The following is a 24,875-nucleotide window of genomic DNA, read 5'->3' on the forward strand; positions in this document are numbered from 1 at the left end:
TACAGAGATACCTGCGCAACACAGAAGCCCTACCACCTCGCCTGTATGGATTACCTAAGATCCATAAGAACAACGTTCCATTAAGACCGATTGTTAGCGCTCCTGGCCCACCGACATATAAACTGGCAAAACACTTGGCCTCTCTGCTCCAGCCGCATGTGGGGAAGACCGACACGTACGTAAAGGACTCAGGACATTTCATCGAGAAGCTGAAGAAACTAAAACTTGCACCAAACGACATCCTGGTCAGCTTTGATATTGTTTCTTTGTTTACGAAAGTGCCACTCAGTGACGCTCTGGAGCACATCGGTTCCATTTTCCCGCAAGACATCATGAAGCTCTTCCATGCCTGTCTCACCACGAGCTATTTCACGTGGAATGGCAATTTCTACGAACAGCTGGAAGGCGTTGCCATGGGTAGTCCTCTTAGTCCAGTGGTGGCCAACTTCTTCATGGAACATTTCGAAGCACAGGCACTGGACTCGGCGACTTGTAAACCTAAGGTGTGGTACAGGTACGTCGATGATACTTTCGTCGTGTGGAGCCACGGTGAAGAACAGCTCGGTGACTTCCTAAGACACTTGAACAACCTCCACGCCAACATAAAATTTACCATGGAAGTGGAAAAGGACAAAAAACTACCATTTCTAGATGTGCTGGTCACAAGGGATGGCCAAAACCTGGGACATAGCGTGTACCGAAAACCGACGCACACGGACCGATATCTGCACAAACTGTCAAACCACCACCCGAGCCAGAAAAGAGGCATGATTCAGACGCTCGTAACGCGAGCAGCACGAATATGTGAGCCGCAGCACCTTAAACGCGAAATGCAACACCTGGAAAGTGTTCTGAGGAGCAATGGGTACTCCACAAATGATATTAGAAGTGTAACAGAGCCAAACCACCGGCGAAGTAAGAAACCAGAAAAAGAAATGTCGGGTACGGCCTTTCTGCCATACATTCCCAGAGTGACGGACAGAATCGGCCGTATATTACACAAGCACGGCGTAAAGACAATTTTCAAACCGACAAGGAAGATCAAAGAATGTCTTAGATCGGCAAAGGATAAAAGAGACCCACTTGCAATGTCAGGAATATACCGCTTACCATGCACATGCGGGAAAGTTTATGTCGGAATGACTGGAAGATCAATCAACACCAGGATCAAAGAACATAAGCGACATTGCAGGTTGGGACAGGTGGAAAAATCGGCCATGGCAGAACACGCACTGAGTGAGACCGACCAGGTACATGTAATAAAATTCACCGACACGGAAGTTCTGGCTGTAGAGAAGCACTATCACACCCGCTTGTACAGAGAAGCTGTAGAAATACACAAACACGGGAACAGCTTCAACAAGAAAGAAGAAAGCCTTAAGGTAAACGGCTCCTGGCTTCCCGTACTGCAGAGAACGACCGTAGCAGGTAGCAAGAGGAGAAACGCACCGGAAATGACCGCGGAGAAGCCCTCGGACGTTGGCGCGCAAGGTACATATAGTCTGCGGCCGCGAGCCCGGCTCCAGTTCACCTCCGGCAATGGAGGGTGAAGCTTTGACAAAGCCAGTCACTCGTGCTGGCGAAACGTCAGCAAAATCATCACACGGACGTCGGCCGAAGAACCCGAGACAGAAGCAAATAAGCAGTTTGTCAACAAGTGGCCACGAAAGTCTTAACAATTTTGTAATTACAATTTTGTTAGTGGTGGGCATGGTGAAACATCCTGCAAAACATTGCTAAATGTCTTCTCTAAAAACTACCCAGAACAGATCGTTCAGAACTCCACTCACAATGGCAACAAACAGAGCTTACCTCTTTAAGAATGTCAATATCGGAACTGGTATCAGTAACCATGATGCATTTGTGGCAACAATGAATGCTTACCAAAGAACAAAGGGCAGCTAAAACAAGCAGAAATATATATATTCAATGAACTAGATAAAAAATCAGTAGTCTGATATCTTAGTGAGGAATTTGAAACTTTCAGCACAGGAGCATGTAGCAGAATTATGGTTAAAGTTTAAAAGAATTTTTGACCATGCACAGGGTATATATGATCCAGCAGAATAGTTCTTAAGGGAGGGACCCTCCAAGGAATACAGTCACTTCAAAGAAACTTCTAAAGAAACGGAGACTACTGTGTAAAATGTGTAAAACAGTTCACAGGACTACAGACAGTGAGATGCTGAAAAAAACAGCCCCCCTTCTAACTGTAATCTACTGTAGATCCCTTGAAAAAAATATTGCCCAGTCCTTGGAAAAAAGCACAGGTGACACCTATCTACAAGAAGGGTAGTAGAAGTGATTCACAAATCTGCTGTTCAATATCTTTGACCACTATTTGTTGTAGAATCGTAGAACATATTCTGAGCTCATACACAATGAAGTATCATGAACAGAATGACCTGCTCCATACCAACCAGCATGGAGTCTGAAAACATTGATCATGTGTAAAAAAACTTGCACTTTTCTCGCATGGCATACTAGCTTTGGATCAAGGTAGTCAGATAAATGCAGTATTTCTTGATTTCTGAGACACATTTGACTCAGTAGCAAACTTATGCTTATTGTCAAAAGTACAATCATATGGAGTAGTAGTTGTTGTTCTGGTCTTCAAGCCGAAGTCTGGTTTGCTGCAGCTCACTATGTAATTCTATCCTGTGCGAGTCTTTTCATCTCTGAATACCTACAAAAACCTACATCCTTCTCAATCTGTACTCATCTCTTGGTCTCCCTCTATGATTTTTAGCCCCACAATTCCCTAAAACACTAAATCGATGATCCCTTGGTGTCTCACAATGTGACCTATCAACTGATCCCTTCTTTTGCACAAGTTGTGCCACAAATTTCTTGTCTCCCCAATTCTATCCAGTACCTCCTCATTAGTTATGTGGTTTACTCATCTAATCTTCAGAACTCTTCTGTAGCAGCACACTTCGGAAACTTCTATTTTCTTTTTGTCTAAACTGTTTATTGTCCATGTTTCACTTCCAAACATGGCTACATTCCAGACAAAAATTTCAGAAAAGAGTTCCTAATCCATAATCAATATTAACAAATATCTCTTCTTCAGAAATGCTTTTCCTGCAATTGCCAGTCTAGATTTTATATGCTCTCTACTTCGGCCATCATCAGTTATTTTGCTGCCAAATAGCAAAGCTCATATACTACTTTAAACGTATTGTTTCTTAATCTAATTTCCTTAGCATCACCTGATTACATTCCATCATTCTTGTTTTGTTTTTGTTGATGTTCATCTTACATCCCCCTTGCAAGACATTGTCCATTCTATTTGACCACTCTTCCAAGTCCTTTGCTATCTGTGACAGAATTACAACTACATCGGCAAAACCTGAATGTTTTTTTTCCTTCTCTCGAAACTTTAATTCCTACTCCAAATTTTTCTTTGGTTTCCTTTCCTGCTTATTCGGTGCACAGACTGAATAATATTGGGGACAGGTTACAACCCTGTCTCACTCCCTTCTCAACCATTGCTTCCCTTTCATATCCCTTGACTCAAATAACAGCTGTCTGGTTTCTGTACAGGCTGAAAACAATTCTTCGCTCCCTTCTTTTTGCCCCTGCTACCTTCAGAATTTCAAAGAGAGTATTCCAGTCATCACTTCAAAAGCTTTCTATAAGTCTACAAATGATATAGATGTATTCTTGTCTTCTCTTAACTTGCCTTCTGAGGAAAGTCATAGACTCAGTATTGCCTTCCATGTTCCTGTATTTCTCCAGAATTCAAATTGATCTTCCCTGAAGTCAGCTTCTACTATTTTTTCCATTCTTCTGTAACGAATTTGTGTCAGTATTTTGCAACCATGACTTATTAAACTGATACTTTGGTAATTTTCACACCTGTCAGCAACTGCTTTCTTTGGAATTGGAATTACTACATTCTTTTTGAAGTCCTGAGGTACTTTGTCAGTCTCATACATATTGCACGCCATATGGAAGAATTTTTTCATGGCTGGCTCTCTGAAGACTATCAGTAACTCTAGCTCCAGGGCCTTATTTCGACTTAGATCTTTCAGAGTTCTGCCACATTCTTCTCACAGTATCATATCTCCCATCTCATCTTCCTCTATGTCCAATTCCTTTTCTATAATATTGCCTTAAAGTTCATCTCCCTTGTATAGACTCTCTACATATTCTTTCCACCTTTCAGCTTTCGCTTCTTTGCTTAAGAGTTGTTTTCCACCTGATCTCTTGATATTCATACAGCCGCTTCTCTTTTCCCCAAAGGCCTCTTAAAAATGTTTGGTATTTATCTTTCTCTTAGTCAAATATATTTCTAAATTCTCATATTTGTCCTCTAGCCATTTCTGCTAAGCCATTTTGCACTTCCTGTCAATGTCATTTTTAAAAAATATTTTTATCCCCTTTCACCAGCTTCATTTGCTGCATTTTGAAATCTTCTCCTTTCATCACTTAAATTCAATCTCTTGTGTTATTCCAGGATTCCCACTAGGCCTTGTCTTTTTACCTATTTGATCCTCTGCTGTCTTCACTATTTCACCTCTTAAAGCTATCTATTCATCTTCTACTGTATTCCTTTCCCCTGTTCTAGTATTCTGTTGCCTAATGCTCTCTCTGAAGCTCTAAATAGTTCATTCATCTTATCCAGGTCTCAACACCTTAATTTCCTACCTTTTTGCAGTTTCTTCAGTTGTAATCTAAGTTCATAATCAATAAATTGTGGTCAGTGTCCACATTTGCCTCTGGACACATTTTATAATTTAAAAACTGGTCCCAAAATCTCGGCCTAACCATTATACACCCAACCTGAAATCTTTTGGTGTCTCCAGGTATCTTCCATGTATACAACCTCCTTTTGCGATTTTTAAACCAAGGGTAGAAATGATTAAATTGTGCTTTGTGCAAAGTTCTACTAGGCGGCTTCCTCTGTCGTTCCTTTTCCCCAGTTCATATTCACCCACTATTTTCCTTCTCTTCCTTTTCCTTCTATCAAATTCTCCCAATGAAAATTAAATTTTTGTCTCCTTTTACTATCTGAATGATTTCTTTTATCTCATCATACATTTATTCAGTCTCTTCATCATCTGCACAGCTAGTTGGCATATGAAGTTGTACTACTGTGGCAGGCATGGACTTCACATCTATCTTGGCTATGGTAATGTGTTCATTATGCTGTTTGTAATAGCTTACCTGGATTGCTATTTTCTTATTCATTATTAAACCTCCTCCTGCTTTACCCATATTTGACTTGTATTTATAACACTGTATTCACCTGACTGGAACTCCTGTTCCTCATACCACTGAATTTCACTAATTCCCACTATATCCAGCTTCAACCTATTCATTTCCCTTTTTAAATTTTCTAACCTACCTGCCCAATATAAGTATCTAGCGTTCCATACTCTAATCCGTAGAATGCCAAGGAAGACTGTTTGGTGGATGTTACAAGGCTAAATCAATCAATCCCGCAACAACTAAAAGGTTGCTGCCCCTCGTAGTTGGTACACAGCTTATTAGCCTGGATGGAGTCTCATCATCAGATGTAGAAGTCACTTCGGATGTATCCCAAGGAAGTGTATTTGGTTGCTTGCTCTTCATGTTGTATGTTAATGACCTTGTGGATAACAGTAATAGTAACCACAGACTTTTTGCAGACAATGCAGCTATCTATAATGAAGTACACTCTGAAAGAAGCTACATAAATGTTCAGTCAGTTCTTGATAAGGCTTCAAAGTGGTGCAAAGGTTGGCAACTTGCTTTCAATGTTCATAAATGTAATATCATGCACTTCACAAAATGAAGTAATGTATTGTGTGACACACTGTAATGATATGAAGGGGAATTATTAACTAGGTTCAGTTGTGGGTAAAGCAGGTGGTAGACCTCGTTTTATTGGTAGAATACTGGGGAAGTGCAATCAGTCTACACAAGAGACTGCTTACAAATCACCTGTGCGATCCATTATAGAATAATGTTCAATGTGTGGGACCATACCAGACAGGACTAACAGGAGATACCGAACATAAACAGAGAAAGGCAGAACGAACTGTTACAGGTTTGTTTGACCAATGGGAGAGTGTTACAGGGATGCTCAAGAAACTTGACTGGTAGACTCTTTATGGTAGACATAAACTATTCCAAGAGTCTAGCAACAAAGTTGTAATAACTGACTTTTAATGAAGACTCTACCAATACACAACTACTCCCTATGCATCACTCACATAGGGATCAAGAGGACATGATTAATATAATTACAGCAAGGACAAAGGCATTCAAACAACCATTCTTCCTGCACTCCATACCTGAATAGAACAGGGAGAAACCCGAACAACTGGTACAATGGGATGTACCTCTGCCAGCACTTCACAGTAGTTCGCATGGGTGTAGATGTAGAGAAGGGGAAAAGAGGGTGCATGTACCGTCCTGCAGAATCTTGGAATACCTCACAACATGTCAACTTCTTTGATTTTACTTTCCTTCAAATACACATGACATATCTTAATCTAAAAGACTCGCCTGAAACAATTACATCAGGTTTTTGGAGAAGAATAAGGCTTTGAGGTTAGTTTACAATATTGTAAGTCTGTCAGATTTGGTAAATGACTTGGAAGGGCTCTTGACCGGAATGGATAGTATCTTTAAAACTGTTTAGAAGATTAATGTCAACAGAGGCAAAACACGAGTAGGCCAACAGAATGTAGTCAAGTTAAATCTGGTGATACTCAGGTAATTAGACTAGGAACTAACATACTAAAAGTAGTATACGAATTTTGCTATTTGAGCAACAAAATAACTGATGATGACAGAAGTAGATAGGCTATACAATGCACACTGGTAATAGCAGGAAAACCATTTCTGAAAAAAGAGGAATTTAACATCTAATATCAATTTAAGTGCTAGGGAGTTCCCTCTGATGGTATTTGTCTCAAGTGTGGCATTGTACAGAAATAAAGCATAGGCCTATATGATAACCAGTTCAGACAAGAAAAGAAGTTTTCGAGATTAGGTGTCACAGAAGAATGTTGAAGATCAGATAGGTATAGTGAATAATCAATAAGAAGGCACTGAATCGAACTGAGAAGAGAAATTTGTGGTATAACTTGATTAAGAGAAGGGACAGGATATATTCTGAGGCACCAAGAAACTGTCAGCACAGTAATGGAGGGAAATGTAGCAGGTAAATATTGTAGAGGGAGACCAAAGCTTGAACACAGTGAGCACTTTCAAATGGATGTAGGTTGCAGTAGTTACAAAGAGGTTTGCACAGAATAGACTAGCATCGAGAGCTGCATCAAACCAGTATTAGGGCTGAAGATCCTAACAACAACAACAACAACATGGCTGAAGTTAATTTTTCCCAAAACCCAATGTCCAAACACACTATAATTTCTTAGCATATTGTGCAATTTCTTTGGCGACTTATATGGAATTTTATCAGCTTCCTTCAATGGAATATCAGTGTGGAGAAGGTAGTAAAAAAATGAAATATCAGTGAAAGAGAATGACACCTTGGCAGTGCAAAGCATTACACATGACCTTTGAAACCAATTATTTGCGGCAAGTGAAAGCACAGTTGGATACCTCAACACAGATTCTTAGTGACCCATTAGTAGAACTATCGATAGGGGATAGTCAAAGAAAAAATTACATAGGGAAACCAAAGCTTGCCATGGTGTGAAATACTGTTGTGTCTGTATCATACTACTGCTGTTATATACCTAGGAGAACAAACATTTTATTTTTCTAGATCATAAACACTCTATAAGGCTAAAAGTATAGTTTTTGCAAAAGTTATCAATAACCTATAGGCCCTATGAATGAGAAATGTGCCTTCAGCAAGGCCACAGTCAACCACCTGTCTTATCCTTGTAAAAATTCTAATCTATGGGTATCAATAAAAATGTGGTTTGTTACATGAACATGTTTGTTTTTCGTCTTAGAGTCGACTAAAAATAGAAACAAAATTTCAAACATAAAAGTGACGCTCAGGTTGGTTTTCATAAATGGAAGTTTCCTTCACCTTCATGGGAGAGAAATTATTTTTTATGAAACTAGACTATTCAGGAATTAGGAACACAAGTCAGTAAGTACGTTGAAAAAGCGAAAATTGTGGGGGAAGGGATATTTTTTTCTTCTGTTCATAACTATTTACTCTGAGAATGAAAATTAAATTATTTTCTCGCGGAGCTGTAGTTTCGATACTGCGGTTGTACCACTGCTTAATCTTGCCATCTTTCAATCCGTTTGAACTAATACTGAAGTATACCCGTATAAGAAATGCGTTTGGATTTCAGTTAAGCGAATTTAGATAGAAGCGACAGTATTTACCATGACAGTCTCTTAAACCAACCAATGACTGACCTGCCATGACTTCTATGGACTGGAAAAACTCATCCGGATGAATGTAGCCAAACTGTGGAAGTAATGTCAGCAGTATACGTAGTGCAGCTAAGAACCAATATATGTTGTAATTCCGGCGTACTGATTCACAGTACCATGTAAATCTTCGAGTGCTGTGGTCAACAAGCTTTTGGAACATGTCTGTTGATTCAGAATGTTCAGCATGTATTCTGAAACAAATATGCTGTTACTAATAACTCCGCCCACTGTCATGCCACAATTTGTCAACAACACATTCCTCGATGTTTACAACTGAACATACTGCTGCTTCTCCAAAGATGTTATGTTGCCCTTAATAAGTAGTAATGGATGCCGAGTGTCATTTGTTTAAATTCAAATTAAATTTGTTTATAAACATTACCTTACTTTTGAAAGTTGAAAGATAACATGGTTTCATTGCGGAAGTACAAGAAGCTCCTTAATTACAGTGGAGCTGCTGTTGTATTTATAGGGTTTGTATTATTATACTCAAATGAAACAAATCCGTATGAGACCGGTTGCATTAGGTTATTGTAGTTATAAGGGTGAGGTTCATTGTTATCACGATGCGTACTTTGTCGCACACATTGTTGTATGCTAAACGCAAATGTTCCAGAACTGTCTAATTCACATGGATGGGTTTTACTCTTTCGTAACACTATATTTATATAGGGCCGAACAGTTTGCGATCCATATATTCCGCAATGAAAACGTATTTTTTAAAATAAAATAAAAAAATACTCCAAAGGTGTCACAAAAACTTTAACGCAATCTTTATTGTTGCAGCAGAAGTGGATGGATAACGTATCATATATACACAACCCGATTAAAGCCTGCTTTTGGGACTACTCTCCTGAGGCCCCATAAAACGAAACCAGAGTATATTTATATTACTGATCCGAAGTTGAAAGGTAATAAAATTAGTTTATTACATTCTCCTTTGTTCATGCAATCCACGTATTATAAGACATTGTCACACTGAAATAAAATGTGTACTGTTCATTGTTGACTGTAACACATTTCGTCATATCGTAGTTGACTTTAGCTGAGGCTTTGCATGGTGTTCAACAGCTTACCCAGGACTGCAATGTAAACTGCAGAGTTGAATATCAACCATATTAGGGAAAGGACAGGTTTCTGCTTACCATAAATATAACACATCGAGTTCCAGTCAGGCACAAGAAAAAGACTGTTGCACATTTAATTTTGAACCAAAGCCATCTTCCATGTGTTCGCACGATCAAGCACATCTTACAAATACATGAACCAGAATGCAGTCCGGTCCAAGCTACTGTGTTTTCTTTTTTTATGTAATTGATACTTGTAACCATAGGACAAGAAGTCTCCCGCCACATTCCCAAAAACCACCAGGTATTTAGCCTGTTTCATACTTTGTTAGTTACATAGGTCACAGTTTATAATTGGAGTGAAAGCTTGACTCAAAAAAAAAAAAACCTTATATTTCCATCCTAAAAATGAAAATTTCAGTAGTATGGGATGAATTCTCTCTTCAATTTGCACCTCCATGTAGATATCAGGACACTTCATCATGGCAACTGTCTGCCCCTGGTAGCTGAGTGGTCAGCACGACAGACTGTCAATCCTAAGGGCCTCAGTTCGATTCCCCGCTGGGTTAGAGATTTTCTCCGCTCAGGGACTGGCTGTTGTGTTGTACTAATCATCCTCATTTCATCCCCATCGACATGCAAGTCGCCGACGTGGCATCAGATCGAAAGACTTGCACACAGCGAACAGTCTACCTGATGGGAGGCCCTAGTGACACAACATTTACATTTATTTTATCATGGCAACTGTTGTAACCCTTGATTGGGTAGCAATAAGGCTCTGCTTGTGCTTTATGTGTGTAGATAGTGCTTTTTCAATAATATAACTGCAATGTGTTGTCTTTTGGATCATGTAAGATTTGTTTCAGTGGGAATCTGAAGACTGTGGTACTAGTCATCAAAGTCACGTAAAATGTTTAGTTTTTAAGTCCTTTAAAGACGTTTTACTTAAATCTGTTCGACACATTGCTTCACTAAAATCTGCTACATACTTTGGTTTAAACAGTAGTGTCGTAAATTTCTAAAAATAACTTTGTTGTAAGGCAGAAGACTATTCTGCTTCATTATTGGCAATTGCTGAGATATTTCTCTAGTCATACTACATTGGTCTTTCCGTTTTTAACTTTACAAGGGTAATTCAAGAAGTGGAATAACAATAGCTCCTCGTGGGTGCATAAAGACCTCTTGTGAATTAAATGCCATCCCTAGATAGAAGAGAAAATCAGAGCTTCCAATGCGATTGATAAATGGAGGCAATTGCGCTTAGAGGTATAGTTTCAAGATGGAAATGTTGATGGATAACCTATATGGTAGGCAATTAAAGTATGAATTATAACCAAAGTTTTATGTTCAAAGAAATCATCCCTAGCTGCAGTTCATAACTGACTAATGGAAGTTTATGAAGCAAAGGTGGTGTCACAAAAACAACATTTTTTGCTGCAATCAATTTTGATAAAGGCAGAATAGAAATAGAAGTACGAGTCAATCAAAGGCCATGGCTGCCAAGCACTTCCACCCCATGTATGCTGTGTTTAAGGGTTCTTTCAAGATTAATGTTGCATTCACATGAGACGAATTGCACGCAAACTCAATATCTCCAGTGGCATCATAATGGATATTGTGCACACTGTATTGGACCTGTAGATGTGTTCTTCCTGTATATCATGGCAGTTCTCAAATGTGCGTAACACCAAGCAAATGCGATCATCTCTCATGCACCTAAAGCAGCATCAGCAGAGGATGCTACATTTCAACACCATCTAGTCACAGGGGATGAATGTGGGTGCATCATGTGATACCTGATATGTAGAGTGCTTAATATCATGGAGACACTCCGCTCCCCCATACAAAGCATAAAAAAAGCAGCATCTGTATCAAAAGTTATGGCCACTGTGTCTTGGATCACACAGTTATTATATGAAACTTATCAAACTTGAAAACAGTTTATAGAAGATAATTCAGAGGAAACGACTGGGACTTCTTTAGAAAGATGGTTGTAGGAAATCATCACCACATACATGCTTGGTTGTGTGTGGTTTGGCCCTCCATTCCCTGGGCTCTTAATTGAAGCACCCTCTACACAACCTAACCATCACACGAAGTGATTTCTTTTATACAGGTTTCAATGGATTGTTGCATTAATGGAGTGAGTGCTTATCACTGGTGACTACGCGGTAAGTAATATGTACCACTGCTGTGGTAACTTTGTGTATCTCTTTGTTTTACTGAATAAACCCTTTCACCTAGAGGACATCTTACTTTTGAACAACTCTCTAATTTTACGTATTCGCTTATATTTTGAGATAGCATAAAAGCCTTTGTTTAAAAAAAAAAATTGAAGCATCACATAAAAATTAATTGTTCCCCCTGTGATGGTTCTACATACTTCTACTTGTGTAGGGAGATTGTCATCACATGTACTATAGTGAACTAAGGGAAAAGAATTGGAAGAGATTTAAGACTGCAGCTGGCAGTGATAATATTGAATAAAAACTTTTTGGTCTTCCAGCCATGTCATGTGAGTAAAACTCCTTGAGCTTAAGACCAAGCTCTCATTGGCCATTGCCTAATGATACAATTGCCAGTGGGTTGCTGGTACCCTCTTATATACACTAGCTGCTGGCTGTGACATCACTGGTGCTTGCCTTATCATCATATGTGAGCGTACATTGAGTCGTTGTTCAGTGAGCCCACTTTAACCCACTTGAACTTCACGGTCACTAGATCCCATGTTGCCCTGAACTGCAGGCACCATCTCTATTAAGGTGTTATCAGTGTTTTTTTTTTTTTTTTTTTTTTAATGTGATAGCTTCTTTAATTACACAGTATCAGAAGCCGCAACAGAGGTTTCATCAAAACTGATCTGGTGACTATTTTCTGAAGGCATGCTCAACTAATACTGATTTATTGGCAGTAGCTTAGATGATAAGACTTCTCATGCTGCTCCCTACATTGTTCTATCGTGCATACTGTTTGTGCGATGGAAGACTGGCCATACTTCTAAGGTATCTTGTAGAGCACAGGTGTTCTGAGACCCGTTACATCTTGAACTGGTCTCAGTAATTGGCAGATTTTTTTGTCGGAGGTCTGAAGACTAATTAGATCTTGTGCCTTTCAGCAGACAGCTTATCTTACTTGAGACAGAGAAAAGCAAGTTTCTTTTCCTGTTCCTCATTGGTGGTCTTATTGTCGTGGCTTGATATTACATCATTTCGTTGTAACCATTGTTCCTTAAGACCTTGCATAGGTGGCTCAACTCATGGAATACATTATTGGCGTCTGATGTTGTTTTTGTGCAATGCACCCATGTTTGTAACACAGTGTACTTCTGTGTCAGGCAGATAGCTTGGAAGTACAGATTGGTATGAGTAACTTTTCTATTGATGCTGTCGTCAAAGCACCCACTTTGTTTTTACAGATGAGGACACTGAGGAAGGGCTATGCATTGTTTTTTCCTACCTCCATGGTGAGCTGGATGTTGTGTTAATGCAGTTGACATGTTCCAAAAACTCATCAGGTTTTTCACGTGTATGAGGCCAAATAAACTTGTCAGTGTTTAGGAACAAACAACCATGAACAGCTGCAGCTAATGGACTTCCCATAACAATGCCACTCATCTGGTTATAATCCTGGTTGTTGTACAGGAAGTAAGAAGACATAAGGAAGTGTCTAAATAGCTCAACCACATCACTTACAAAAAACTGGGATACTAGACCCAAAGAGTTGCTGATGGCACATTCATAAACAGTGCCATGACATCAAAACTGACCATTATGTCACTCTCACTAAGTCAAAGACAGTTCATTCAGCTGATGAAACCAGCCGAGTTTTTCGTATGATGTTCACAGTGTTGCACTGTAGAGTGAGGAGATTGACCAAGTACTTCGTCGATGAGCCTATGGTAAATATGATGAGTCAACAGAGTGTCCCATCCTTGTGGATCTAAGGTAAAGTGTAAGCGGTAAGCAGTCTTGGTGCTTGAGGAAGATGATTTTTTTGAACACACACAATCTTCCACTGAACAGCACTTAAGAAGCTCAGATGTTTTTCATGTTATTTTCAATGTTGGGTCATATGGGAGCATCTGCAAATTGATCTTCAGTTACAGAGACCAGTCATAGAAGGAGCAGGTCTCAGAATGCCTGGGATCTACAAGACACCTTGCAGGTGTGGCCACCTTATATCAGACAAACAGTACACATTGTAGAACAATGCCATTAGGAGCATGAGACATTTTATTGTCTATGCTATCCCTGAGAAATCTCCTTTAGCTGACCATTCTTAAAAATGGAGCAAATTTGATGAAACCTCTGTTGTGGCTCACACTAATGGCTTCTGGGTCTGTGAAATTAAAGAAACCATCTAAATGAAAGGTATCCATAACACCCTTAATGAAGACAGTAGCCTACAGCTCAGTGCAGTGTGGTATTCAGTGGTTGTGAAGTTAAAGTGAGCGCTTCAAATACAGAGTCAACATATTGCCCATATACAGTGAAGTGGCGAACACCAGTGATGTTACTGCCCGCAGCTAATGAATATAAGGCTATGTCAGCAGCCCACTGACAGTCATAGCACTTGACAATGGCCAAGGAGAGCTTGGTCAAAAGCTCATAGAATTTTAACTGCTTGATGTGGCTAGAAGCGCGAGAACTTTTTATTTAATTGTAAAGGGAATATTCCGAAACAATTACTAACAAAGAGATAGAGGGGCTGGCCAGTACTTACCTCAGCTCAGTACAGCCGATAGAAACACAAAAACCGAAAATTTAAGTTCCTAGCTTTCGGAATAAATCTTCCTTCATCAGGGAGGAGAGAGGGGAAAGAAAGGGAAGAAGGGAAAGTGGACTTAGTTACTCACAACCCAGGTTATGAAGCAACAGGGAAAGGAAAACAGGGAAGGTAGCAAGGATGGAGGCATGGTTGTCTGAGGGAAGCCAGGGAGAAACTAGTGACTAAAAGTCAAGTGTTTTTTTATTTTATTTTGACTCTAAAAATTCCAAATTTCTGGCTTAATGATTATCATAGCATTATAAGACCTCTGTAATGTAATACAAAACCTCTCTGTGGATCCGAGAAAAGGAGGAAAAGTTGATAAGCAAATATGATCTTCTTCTCTTATCTTGCAATTTGTAAACGAAAATTACAATTTATCTGTAAGTTACTGTTCCTTGTTGGCCACAGATAAGCAAAGAAGGAATTTGTGTAATAGTTCCAACATCTTTGGAGAGCTCTTTACATAAAATGTGATTATTTACTCTAAACAATATTCTTATTACTCACTTGAAAAAGTAGATTTTCTGTTACTCTGTCTGCATTGCAGCTGAGTACAATTGTATAGAAAAACGCAGTGAAATAATGCAGAATAATTTAGACTACTGTTATCTAGTCAGTTGCTGTGAGAGGCACATCTATGTGCTGGTCATGATGAACTAAGCACAGTTATAAAATGGGATCATCCCACGTCAAGGGGACCAGGGGTCCTCACTTGAACACCTCCAAATCTAATGAAATTTGGTGTGAAGGTTGTATATGGTCTTCGAGGGTTATATATCAAATTTCAGTTCAGTATCTTAAGTCGTTGAATTTTTAGGGGCTTTTAAAGAGAGGCTACTCATAAATTGAGGAAATTTTTGAAATTCTTATGTTGAACAGCTGAACTATCCCTAAAGTAATAAATGATCTTAATGTTTTAAATCTTTGTCTTAAGGATGCTGTTAACTTTATTTGAAAGGCAATGACTTCATGATGGAGACAGTTGCTGATCATACAAATGCTGATACTCTAGCATTTGCAGTGTTACGTGGCTTTATGCTTAATTACAGACTTACTATTTTATCAGTTGATTTGTTTTCACCATATTACGCCCGCTATTTACGTCCTCCTTCGTTGCTGAGCGATGTATCACTTTTCGTTCTGATGCCGTAACTCTTCCTTTCCTATATTTTTACTACTTTTTATCTAAATAAATGATGAACTATTGGTTTTGCCATTTAACAACTTTTTAATAACTGTGGAAGAATTACAGGCATCGGGTCCCACCTAATGTGTCACCCGCCTATACATTGTACATGAAACTTTCAAGACTTGATCGATCTGTTTACAAAGAGAAAGCAGAATATCTCTTCCGTTGACATTGTTCAACAACGACCTTGGAAGCCCGATGCCCTTGCGGCCCAGGCTCTTCCATCGCTAACGGTAGTTTGCAGCATTTGTTGTATTCCTTGCCTACTTGCCGCTATGTCGAACTTTTGTGGTGATCATTGGGCAACATCTTCCACATTATCTGCAACATAAATAAACTTTCTTCCCACAGTATTTCTGAAAACCCAAAAACAAACTTAAAGAACATAATAATAAGGACTGTTCTTACAATTATTCGGATAAGTCTTGGTCGATTTAATGAGGAGTGGTACAGGCCTAAGCCTTGTGACACCACACACCCCCATTGTAGGCCAGACTTATGCGAATTATTCTTGTTTTGTACATTTTATTTGATAAAACATTCACATATGTTTTCCACTAGTAAATCACACTAAACTTGGAATAGCATTGTCAGATCGATTTCAAACTATACGAATTCATTCAGATTGGCAAACACCAACATATTAAATTATATCTATTTTTTATATGTTTGAATGTACAGAGCTTTTTAGGATAAGGTACGTAAATCATATCTCACTAAAGAGCCTTCTCGCCCTTAAGTTTTTATTCTTCAATGATTTGAAGGTAGACTACAACATTGCATAATTCCATATCCTTCTTGCCACCGTAGTATACCAAAAAGGAATGGCTCTAACTCAGGGAACCTCATCTAATGGTTGAGTAGAACCCCATAAACCCTAACATTTAAGGACCCCGCCTTCTTCGTCGTGTAAGTCCTCATAACACCTAAGGAGTAGGGAACCTCCCCTTTTTCTTTGGCCAAGTAGAACCCTATCCTTCTCACTTCCCCAACTTCCATCCTAATATCTAACACAATTTGGTATGTTTTGTCTACCTGTAAATCTTGAATATTTTTACACTTTTGCGTGAACTTAAACAATTTTTCTTTATATCAGTACCCGTCCTTATCTCAATTTGTGCTCAGTGCTTTGCTAATACCTTTACAAATCTGCATGTTCCTGTTCTCTGTCACTTACTAATATTGTTTGACATAATAATGTCCTTTTTCTTTACTTCTCCCCCACTATTTCTCCCCTAGAAAGCAGGACATTATTACGGCGAATGTTGAGCTCTCTATATCTTGAAGTTCAAGTTCTGTAATGTGTTGTCATGTTCTGTTTTTTAAATATATTAATATTAATCTCCTAAATAATAAACATATACTAATAAAAGAAATAAAACCCATCCCCTAGACAGTACGTGACTTACAAAATTATAAAAAAATTCTCTCACTATACTTGTGTATAAATCATTTAATATGTTCCACATTATACAATAATGAATGAACATTTCTTTCAGGTTACAAAGAAGCAGGGGTTTTTCTGCTCTTGTGAATCTTTTGCCTATTTATTTTTACTGCAACACAATCCTCTTTGCCAGCTCATAAATGAGAAAACTCATCGTTCGTTTTTTTTTTTTTTTTTTAAAAAAAGGGTGAGGGTGTTTTGTTTTACTTCATCACTGAGTTTTTTTTCTTTTTTGGTTTGCAGGTGGTGCCAAAATCCCATCTTCTGAAACAGCAAATTTTTTAGCCTTTTTTTTCTCAATAGTCCAGGTATTTGGGGCCAGGACCAAAATTTGAACTTAATTGCAATTGCTTGAAATCTGAAGCTTAATCTTAAGTTCTTCAATAAAGGTGTCCATATATTTATGTTTCTGGCACTCTTACAATTGTATTTGAGCGATATCTACTTGGCTCACAACAACAGCTGTGGCAATTATCTTAGTAATGCTGCCTTGGGCTTTCAGAACTTTGCACTTCATGTATCCTGTTGAATCTGTTGTGCTGATCCATGAACGCTCTAATGGTGACTCTCCAAGTGATGATAATGAAGTATTAGTAGTAAAGCAAGCACCAACAACATCCATGTCTTCAGGGGATGATGATTCTTGCTTATCCCGTTGGGATGATTCTTTTTGGGCCACTTCATGTTTACATTTTATACAAATTTTCTGACTAGGTATGAAAACTTCATGAATCAGTAACTGAAATGGTTACTGGTGTTAAAGACTTCTGGATTACATGTTTTCTTTACCAAATGGGTTGCAGCAAGTCTTCTGCAGGAATTGAAATGTTGTCATCAACAAGGCATTATGGTGTGAAAAAATTTGGGCATCTTCAGTAAAAACAAGCCCAGACCTACATCATAGAAACTCCGTGTCCACTGGTGACATTTCCTTAACTGATTGTAGTTGTCTTATACCATAATAGAATGGTGATGGCTTATGACAATCAGCTCTGTCTGATCCAGCAAAGTAGCAGGATGCAAGGGTCTCTCGGTTCATTTTGTACAGTAGTTATTAACCGATAAGAAGGAATTTTGAAAGTTCATGACTATCCTGGTTTGAAGCATAGCAGTGTCGCCCTAACCGCCGTCTGCTTCATGTCTGCTGTGCAGCGAGCTACCTTAATTTAAGTATTAACTGTATTTTTCGTACTTGTCACTTCTTCTCCTGCGTGTTTTTGCTTTTAGGAAGCTTTAATAGTCGAGTGCTATTAAGTGTTCCATAGATCTCGTGTTTGTTTTGAATACAGTCAGAGAGAGTCCCTTTAGTCAGCCATAGTGCCAGTAGTGTCAGTCTCGCCCTAACCGTCGTCTGCTTCACGTCTGCTGTGCAGCGAGCTACCTTAATTTAAGTATTAACTGTATTTTTCTTACTTGTCACTTCTTCTTCTGCGTGTTTTTGCTTTTAGGAAGCTTTAATAGTCGAGTGCTATTAAATGTTCCATAGATCTCGTGTTTGTTTTGAATACAGTCAGAGAGAGTCCCTTTAGTCAGCCATAGTGCTAGTAGTGCTAGTGTTTGTTTTCAATACAGTCCAGAGACAGGTAGTGCTATTTTCCTTGTTTTCTACAAGAAGTGGTTAGCAATCACAGTTTAGTCAATAATCAACTGCCTTTAGTGAATTAGCAGTCTAGTAAAAAGTTGATTAACACTCTATAGTAAATTGATTTCTTAGGATGGATAGGATGTGTGGCTGCTGTGTACGGACGCAGGAGGAGCTGGCTACTCTTCGCGAACAGCTGAGCGTGCTGATGGCCGCGGTCAGCCGTCTTCAGGCTACTGCCTCGGAGTGTAGCGGCAGTGGGGAGTCTGGTGCGTCGCAAGGTACACCCCAGGTGTTACATGCTTCACCCACTGTCCCTGCTGTCGAGACATCTTCGCGGGTACCGGACGCGGTTGGGCCACCCTCTCCCCAAGGGGAGTGGCGGGTTCAGCGGCGTTCGCGGCGCACGAGGCAGAGGGTCAATGTGGAGGCTGGCCGTGTGGCATCGCCCGCTTTGCTTGTGAGTGGACATGTGGCCGCTCCTTCAGCAAGGTCCAAGCAGGCACACGGGGGGAGGGGTTTATTAGTTATTGGGAGCTCCAATGTTAGGCGGGTGATGGAGCCCCTTAGGGAAATAGCGGAAAGGTCGGGGAAGAAGGCCAGTGTTCACTCTGTCTGCTTGCCGGGGGGTCTCATCCGAGATGTGGAGGAGGCCCTACCGGCGGCGATAGAGAGCACTGGGTGCACCCGACTGCAAATTGTTGCTCATGTCGGCACCAATGACTCCTGCCGTCTGGGTTCAGAGGTAATCCTCAGATTGTACAGGCGGTTGGCGGAGTTGGTGAAGGCGGAAAGCCTCGCTCGCGGGGTGGAATCAGAGCTAACTATTTGTAGTATCCTTCCCAGAACCGATCGCGGTCCTCTGGTTTGGAGCCGAGTGGAAGGCTTAAACCAGAGGCTCAGACGATTCTGCGGAGAGCTGGGGTGCAAATTTCTCGACCTCCGCTATCGGGTGGAGAAATATAGGGTCCCCCTGAATAGGTCAGGCGTGCACTACATGCCGGAAGCGGCTACGAGGGTACCGGAGTACGTGTGGAGTGCACATGGGGTTTTTTTAGGTTAGAGAATTCCCTCCCTAGGCCCGACAAGACGCCTCCTGAGACGCGGCAAGGCAGGAGTAGGCAAAATGCAACAAGGAATAACAATATTAATGTGCTAATAGTAAACTGCAGGAGCGTCTATAGAAAGGTCCCAGAACTGCTCTCATTAATAAATGGTCACAACACCCATATTGTACTAGGAACAGAAAGTTGGCTGAAACCAGACGTAAACAGTAATGAAATCCTAAACTCGGATAGGAATGTATACCGCAGAGATAGGCTGGACAGTGAAGAGGGAGGCGTGTTTATAGCGATAAGAAGTGCAATAGTATCGAAGGAAATTGACGGAGATTCGAATTGTGAAATGATTTGGGTGAAGGTCACGGTTAAAGCAGGCTCAGACATGGTAATTGGATGTCTCTATAGGCCCCCGGGCTCAGCAGCTGTTGTGGCTCAGCACCTGAAGAATAATTTGGAAAATATTTCGAGTAGATTTCCCCACCATGTTATAGTTCTGGGTGGAGATTTTAATTTGCCGGATATAGACTGGGAGACTCAAACGTTCATAACGGGTGGCAGGGACAAAGAATCCAGTGAAATATTTTTAAGTGCTTTATCTGAAAACTACCTTGAGCAGTTAAACAGAAAACCGACTTGTGGCGATAACATATTAGACCTTCTGGTGACAAACAGACCCGAACTATTTGAATCAGTTAATGCAGAACAGGGAATCAGCGATCATAAAGCGGTTACTGCGGTTACTCTCTAGATTGTCGCACAGTTGACAAAATGCTATATATCGAAGTAGACGACAGAGGGATAGAGAAACAATTAAAATCGCTCAAAAGAGGAAAGGCCGCTGGTCCTGATGGAATACCAGTTCGATTTTACACAGAGTATGCGAAGGAACTTGCCCCCCTTCTTGCAGCGGTGTACCGTAGGTCTCTAGAAGAGCGAAACGTTCCAAAGGGTTGGAAAAGGGCACAGGTCATCCCCGTTTTCAAGAAGGGACGTCGAACAGATGTGCAGAACTATAGACCTATATCTCTAACGTCGATCAGTTGTAGAATTTTGGAACACGTATTATGTTCGAGTATAATGTCTTTTCTGGAGACTAGAAATCTACTCTGTAGGAATCAGCATGGGTTTCGAAAAAGACGGTCGTGTGAAACCCAGCTCGCACTATTTCTCCACGAGACTCAGAGGGCCTTAGACACGGGTTCACAGGTAGATGCCGTGTTTCTTGACTTCCGCAAGGCGATTGACACAGTTCCCCACAGTCGTTTAATGAACAAAGTAAGAGCATACGGACTATCAGATCAATTGTGTGATTGGATTGAGGAGTTCCTAGATAACAGAACGCAACATGTCATTCTCAATGGAGAGAAGTCTTCCGAAGTAAGAGTGATTTCAGGTGTGCCGCAGGGGAGTGTCATAGGACCGTTGCTGTTCACAATATACATAAATGACCTGGTGGATGACATTGGAAGTTCACTGAGGCTTTTTGCAGATGATGCTGTGGTGTATCGAGAGGTTGCAACAATGGAAAATTGTACTGAAATGCAGGAGGATCTGCAGCGAATTGACGCATGGTGCACGGAATGGCAATTGAATCTCAATGTAGACAAGTGTAATGTGCTGCGAATAGATAGAAAGATAGATCCCTTATCATTTAGCTACAAAATAGCAGGTCAGCAACTGGAAGCAGTTAATTCCATAAATTATCTGGGAGTACGCATTAGGAGTGATTTAAAATGGAATGATCATATAAAGTTGATCGTCGGTAAAGCAGATGCCAGACTGAGATTCATTGGAAGAATCCTAAGGAAATGCAATCCGACAACAAAGGAAGTAGGTTACAGTACGCTTGTTCGCCCAATGCTTGAATACTGCTCAGCAATGTGGGATCCGCACCAGGTAGGGTTGATAGAAGAGATAGAGAAGATCCAACGGAGAGCAGCGTGCTTCGTTACAGGATCATTTAGTAATTGCGAAAGCGTTACGGAGATGATAGATAATCTCCAATGGAAGACTCTGCAGGAGAGACGCTCAGTAGCTCGGTACGGGCTTTTGTTAAAGTTTCGAGAACATACCTTCACCGAAGAGTCAAGCAGTATATTGCTCCCTCCTACGTATATCTCGCGAAGAGACCATGAGGATAAAATCAGAGAGATTAGTGCACACACAGAAGCATACCGACAATCCTTCTTTCCACGTACAATACGAGACTGGAATAGAAGGGAGAACCGATAGAGGTACTCAAGGTACCCTCCGCCACACACCATCAGGTGGCTTGCGGAGTATGGATGTAGATGTAGATGTAGATTCAGATATAAAATATACAAATTACCATATCAAAACAAAGTGTTTTAGTGCTTACTTTCAGCTGCAACAATGATTATTGATTATTCAAACACTTGGTACTCAACACTAAGATTGTACGATGTCAACGTCAAAGATCACACTGTACAGAACGCTGACACTGTGGAAACTGCCAATAATGAATGCAACAACTGAAAGTCGTGATTCACCAAAGTATCACTGCAGTGACGAAAGAGGTGTAAAAACTGTTGGTGCTTTATCATGCTGATGGAAACTGACAATGCAGATATGCACCAGCATGCATTGAATGGTTCAAACATTCAAAAGCAACATAGTGTTCAATTATGATCTACATTTTATAATCTTCAGTATATTGTCTATGGTTGTATTATATTTATGTTTTATACCGCAAAATAATGTAAAACACTTCTTATTAGCATAGTTACTTTCCCTAAACCACAGACGAATCTTATACTATTAAAAGACACTACAGTAACATGTTTTTTATCTACAACTTCAAATTGTATTAATTTTATGTATTTTCCCATAATCCATTTTCCTTACTTTTGATAAGTATTCTTATTCATCAATATGCAAGGTCCAGAAATTAAACAATATAGCTTTGAAAGCTTAAAGCATGCTCTTTCCAGCTGTGCCAAGAAACAAGGGATTGAATGAGACACTGCTGAGATACTACCCCCCAAAAATACCCTAAAACTGGAACATAGAAAATTTTGGACAACTTTACAGATGCATATCTTTCCATCTAGGTATCCAATGTTAATTAAATTTGATCAACATATAGACATCATATGTAGGAATAACCCTCTGAAGTTTTGGGTGATTGGTTCATATGAACAATAGGAGTGGTCAGTCAAAACCTTGGCTCTCATAATAGTGTGACGAATTTTTTAGCCACTTTAGAGGCCTGTAGCTATATTTGGGTGTGGCTAAATCCCTAATTTTTGCCGTGGTATGATTCAGCACAGAAAGGTGTCTATGTATATTAAAGCAAATGCCAAATGTTTTCTAGAACTTCTAAAAAAGCCTAGCGAACTGAGCACATTTGTGCCTTTGAATGTGATGTCAAAGATGAGTAAAATCTCTTTAAAATCCCCTAAAAATTCAACCATTGAAGATTCTAGACTGAAATTTGATATATAACCATCAAAAACCATATAGAACCTTCTCACCAAATTTTATTAAATTTGGAGAAGATCAAGTGAGGACACTTTATTATATTAGTCCCTCTGATGTAGAATGACCCAGTCAGTATATATTTGATAGTGGAGAGGCCTGTATGGAAATCAGTGGAGAGCTATTTAAGAAATTCTGCTGAGATTGTGGGCCAGAAATGTATGGTTAATGGAAAATGAATACAGTTTACCTTCCATAGTACAAGGTTGGTTCAAAAATTCCAGAATTTTGCCCGCAAAATTTTTCTATACTCCCCTTTTACTTATTTTGTATGGTCTCCTTTGAAATCCTGTCTTGCACAATTGATACATTACTCACAACACCATTTTTATTTCCGGAAGAAATCATGGTAGCCTCTTGCTGGATCGCACAAAGTGCCATTTGCGAATTTTCTTTTATCGTTTATATCATTGCAAATTTTCATCCTTTCAGTAGGGCTTTCAACTTTGAAAATAACAAAAATGGTTCAAATGGCTCTGAGCACTATGGGACTCAACTGCTGTGGTCATTAGTCCCCTAGAACTTAGAACTACTTAAACCTAACTAACCTAAGGACATCACACCCATCCATGCCCGAGGCAGGATTCGAACCTGCGACCGTAGCATGAAAATAACAAAAGTCCTCAGGGGCCAGGGCTGGAGTGTAGAGGATGAGGCAGCACAGTGATTTCATTTTTTGCGCAGTAGTCACACACCAATAGGGATGAATGTGCATGTGAGTCATTGTGATGCAAGAGCCGTGAATTGTCTCCCAACATTTCAGGCCATTTTCTTCTCACATTGTCTCTCAGGTGTCGCAATATGTCCTGATAGTACCATGGATTATTAGTTTGTCCCCGTGGCACAGATTCGTGATGAACTAATCCGTCAAAGTCAAAGAAAACTAACAGCATAGCTTTGACACTTGACCTGTGATGATGATGATGTTTGGTTTGTGGGACACTCAGCTGTGCGGTTATCAGTGCCTGCACAAATTCCCAATCTTTGCTCAGTCCAATCTCGCCACTTTCATGAATGATGATGAAGTGATGAGGACAACACAAACACCCAGTCATCTCAAGGCAGGTGAAAATCCCTGACCCCGCCGTGAATCAAACCCAGGTCCCCATACTCAGGAAGTGAGAATGCAACTGTTAGACTATGAGCTGTGGACCACTCAACCTGACTTGACAAGCTTTTTTCGGTCTTGGAGACCTATCCTGACCCATTGAGAAGATTGAATCATGGTCTCAACATAATAACTGTAGACCCATATCTCATCACCAGTTATGATTCTCTTAGGGAACATCTTATTCTTCTTATTGTACAATCCAAAAGCTCTTCACAGACTGCGAGGTAAAGATCATTCTGGTCTTGACTTATGAGCCATAGGACGAAGTTGGTGGCAACATGGTGCATTCCAAGATGCTGTGTGAGGATTTCATGACATGATCCAACTGAAATGTTACATTCTTATGCAATCACTCGCAGAGTCAGTCTTTGATTGGCACCCAAAATTTCGTTGACGTTCCCAACATGAGCCTTGTCAGTAGATGTCAAAGGCCCTCCTGAATGAGCATCATATTTACTTCCATCTGGCCATTTTTAAACTGTGTGAAGCATCCATAATACCGAGTACAGCTTAAACACTCATCACCAAAGGCTTCATGCTTCATTTGGTGTGTCCCTGTAAAGGTTTTCTTCAGTCTCACGCAAAATTTAATACAGACCTGTTGCACTTTTAACTCTGTCATCTCAAAATTTGCAAAGTGTGTGACACAATGTTCTTCTCAATACAGCACTTAACAATAACTAACAGACATACAACAACGAAACTTCTGGCACTTGCACATTAAACACAGGCCGGTGCAGAGATGGCAACTGCATTTCGGTCAAACACACTATTGGTGTGAAATTATGA

At 40.0% G+C, this 24,875-nt stretch overlaps 2 protein-coding genes across 6 annotated transcripts in view; one reads left to right on the forward strand and one right to left on the reverse strand.

Annotated features, from left to right (window-relative positions):
* LOC126357482 (GPI mannosyltransferase 4) overlaps positions 1-8,636 on the reverse strand; it is a 35,699-nt gene extending 27,063 nt beyond the window's left edge. Inside the window, exon 1 of the mRNA XM_050007461.1 lies at positions 8,344-8,636. Coding sequence (XP_049863418.1) covers positions 8,344-8,521 — 178 coding nt within the window. The 5' untranslated portion in view covers positions 8,522-8,636. The remainder of the gene's footprint in view (positions 1-8,343) is intronic.
* A 35-nt stretch (positions 8,637-8,671) lies between these two features.
* The window catches only part of LOC126357426 (protein SERAC1), a 252,691-nt gene continuing 236,487 nt past the window's right edge, over positions 8,672-24,875 (forward strand). For 2 of the 5 annotated variants that reach the window (XM_050007456.1, XM_050007458.1), the window contains exons 1-2: positions 8,672-8,834; positions 9,148-9,272. In XM_050007456.1, coding sequence (XP_049863413.1) covers positions 8,770-8,834; positions 9,148-9,272 — 190 coding nt within the window. In that variant the 5' untranslated portion in view covers positions 8,672-8,769. The remainder of the gene's footprint in view (positions 8,835-9,147; positions 9,273-24,875) is intronic. The other 3 variants (XM_050007457.1, XM_050007460.1, XM_050007459.1) reach the window with 2 other exon arrangements.

This window comes from Schistocerca gregaria, chromosome 1, assembly GCF_023897955.1.
Source record: "Schistocerca gregaria isolate iqSchGreg1 chromosome 1, iqSchGreg1.2, whole genome shotgun sequence".
Lineage (NCBI taxonomy): Eukaryota > Metazoa > Arthropoda > Insecta > Orthoptera > Acrididae > Schistocerca > Schistocerca gregaria.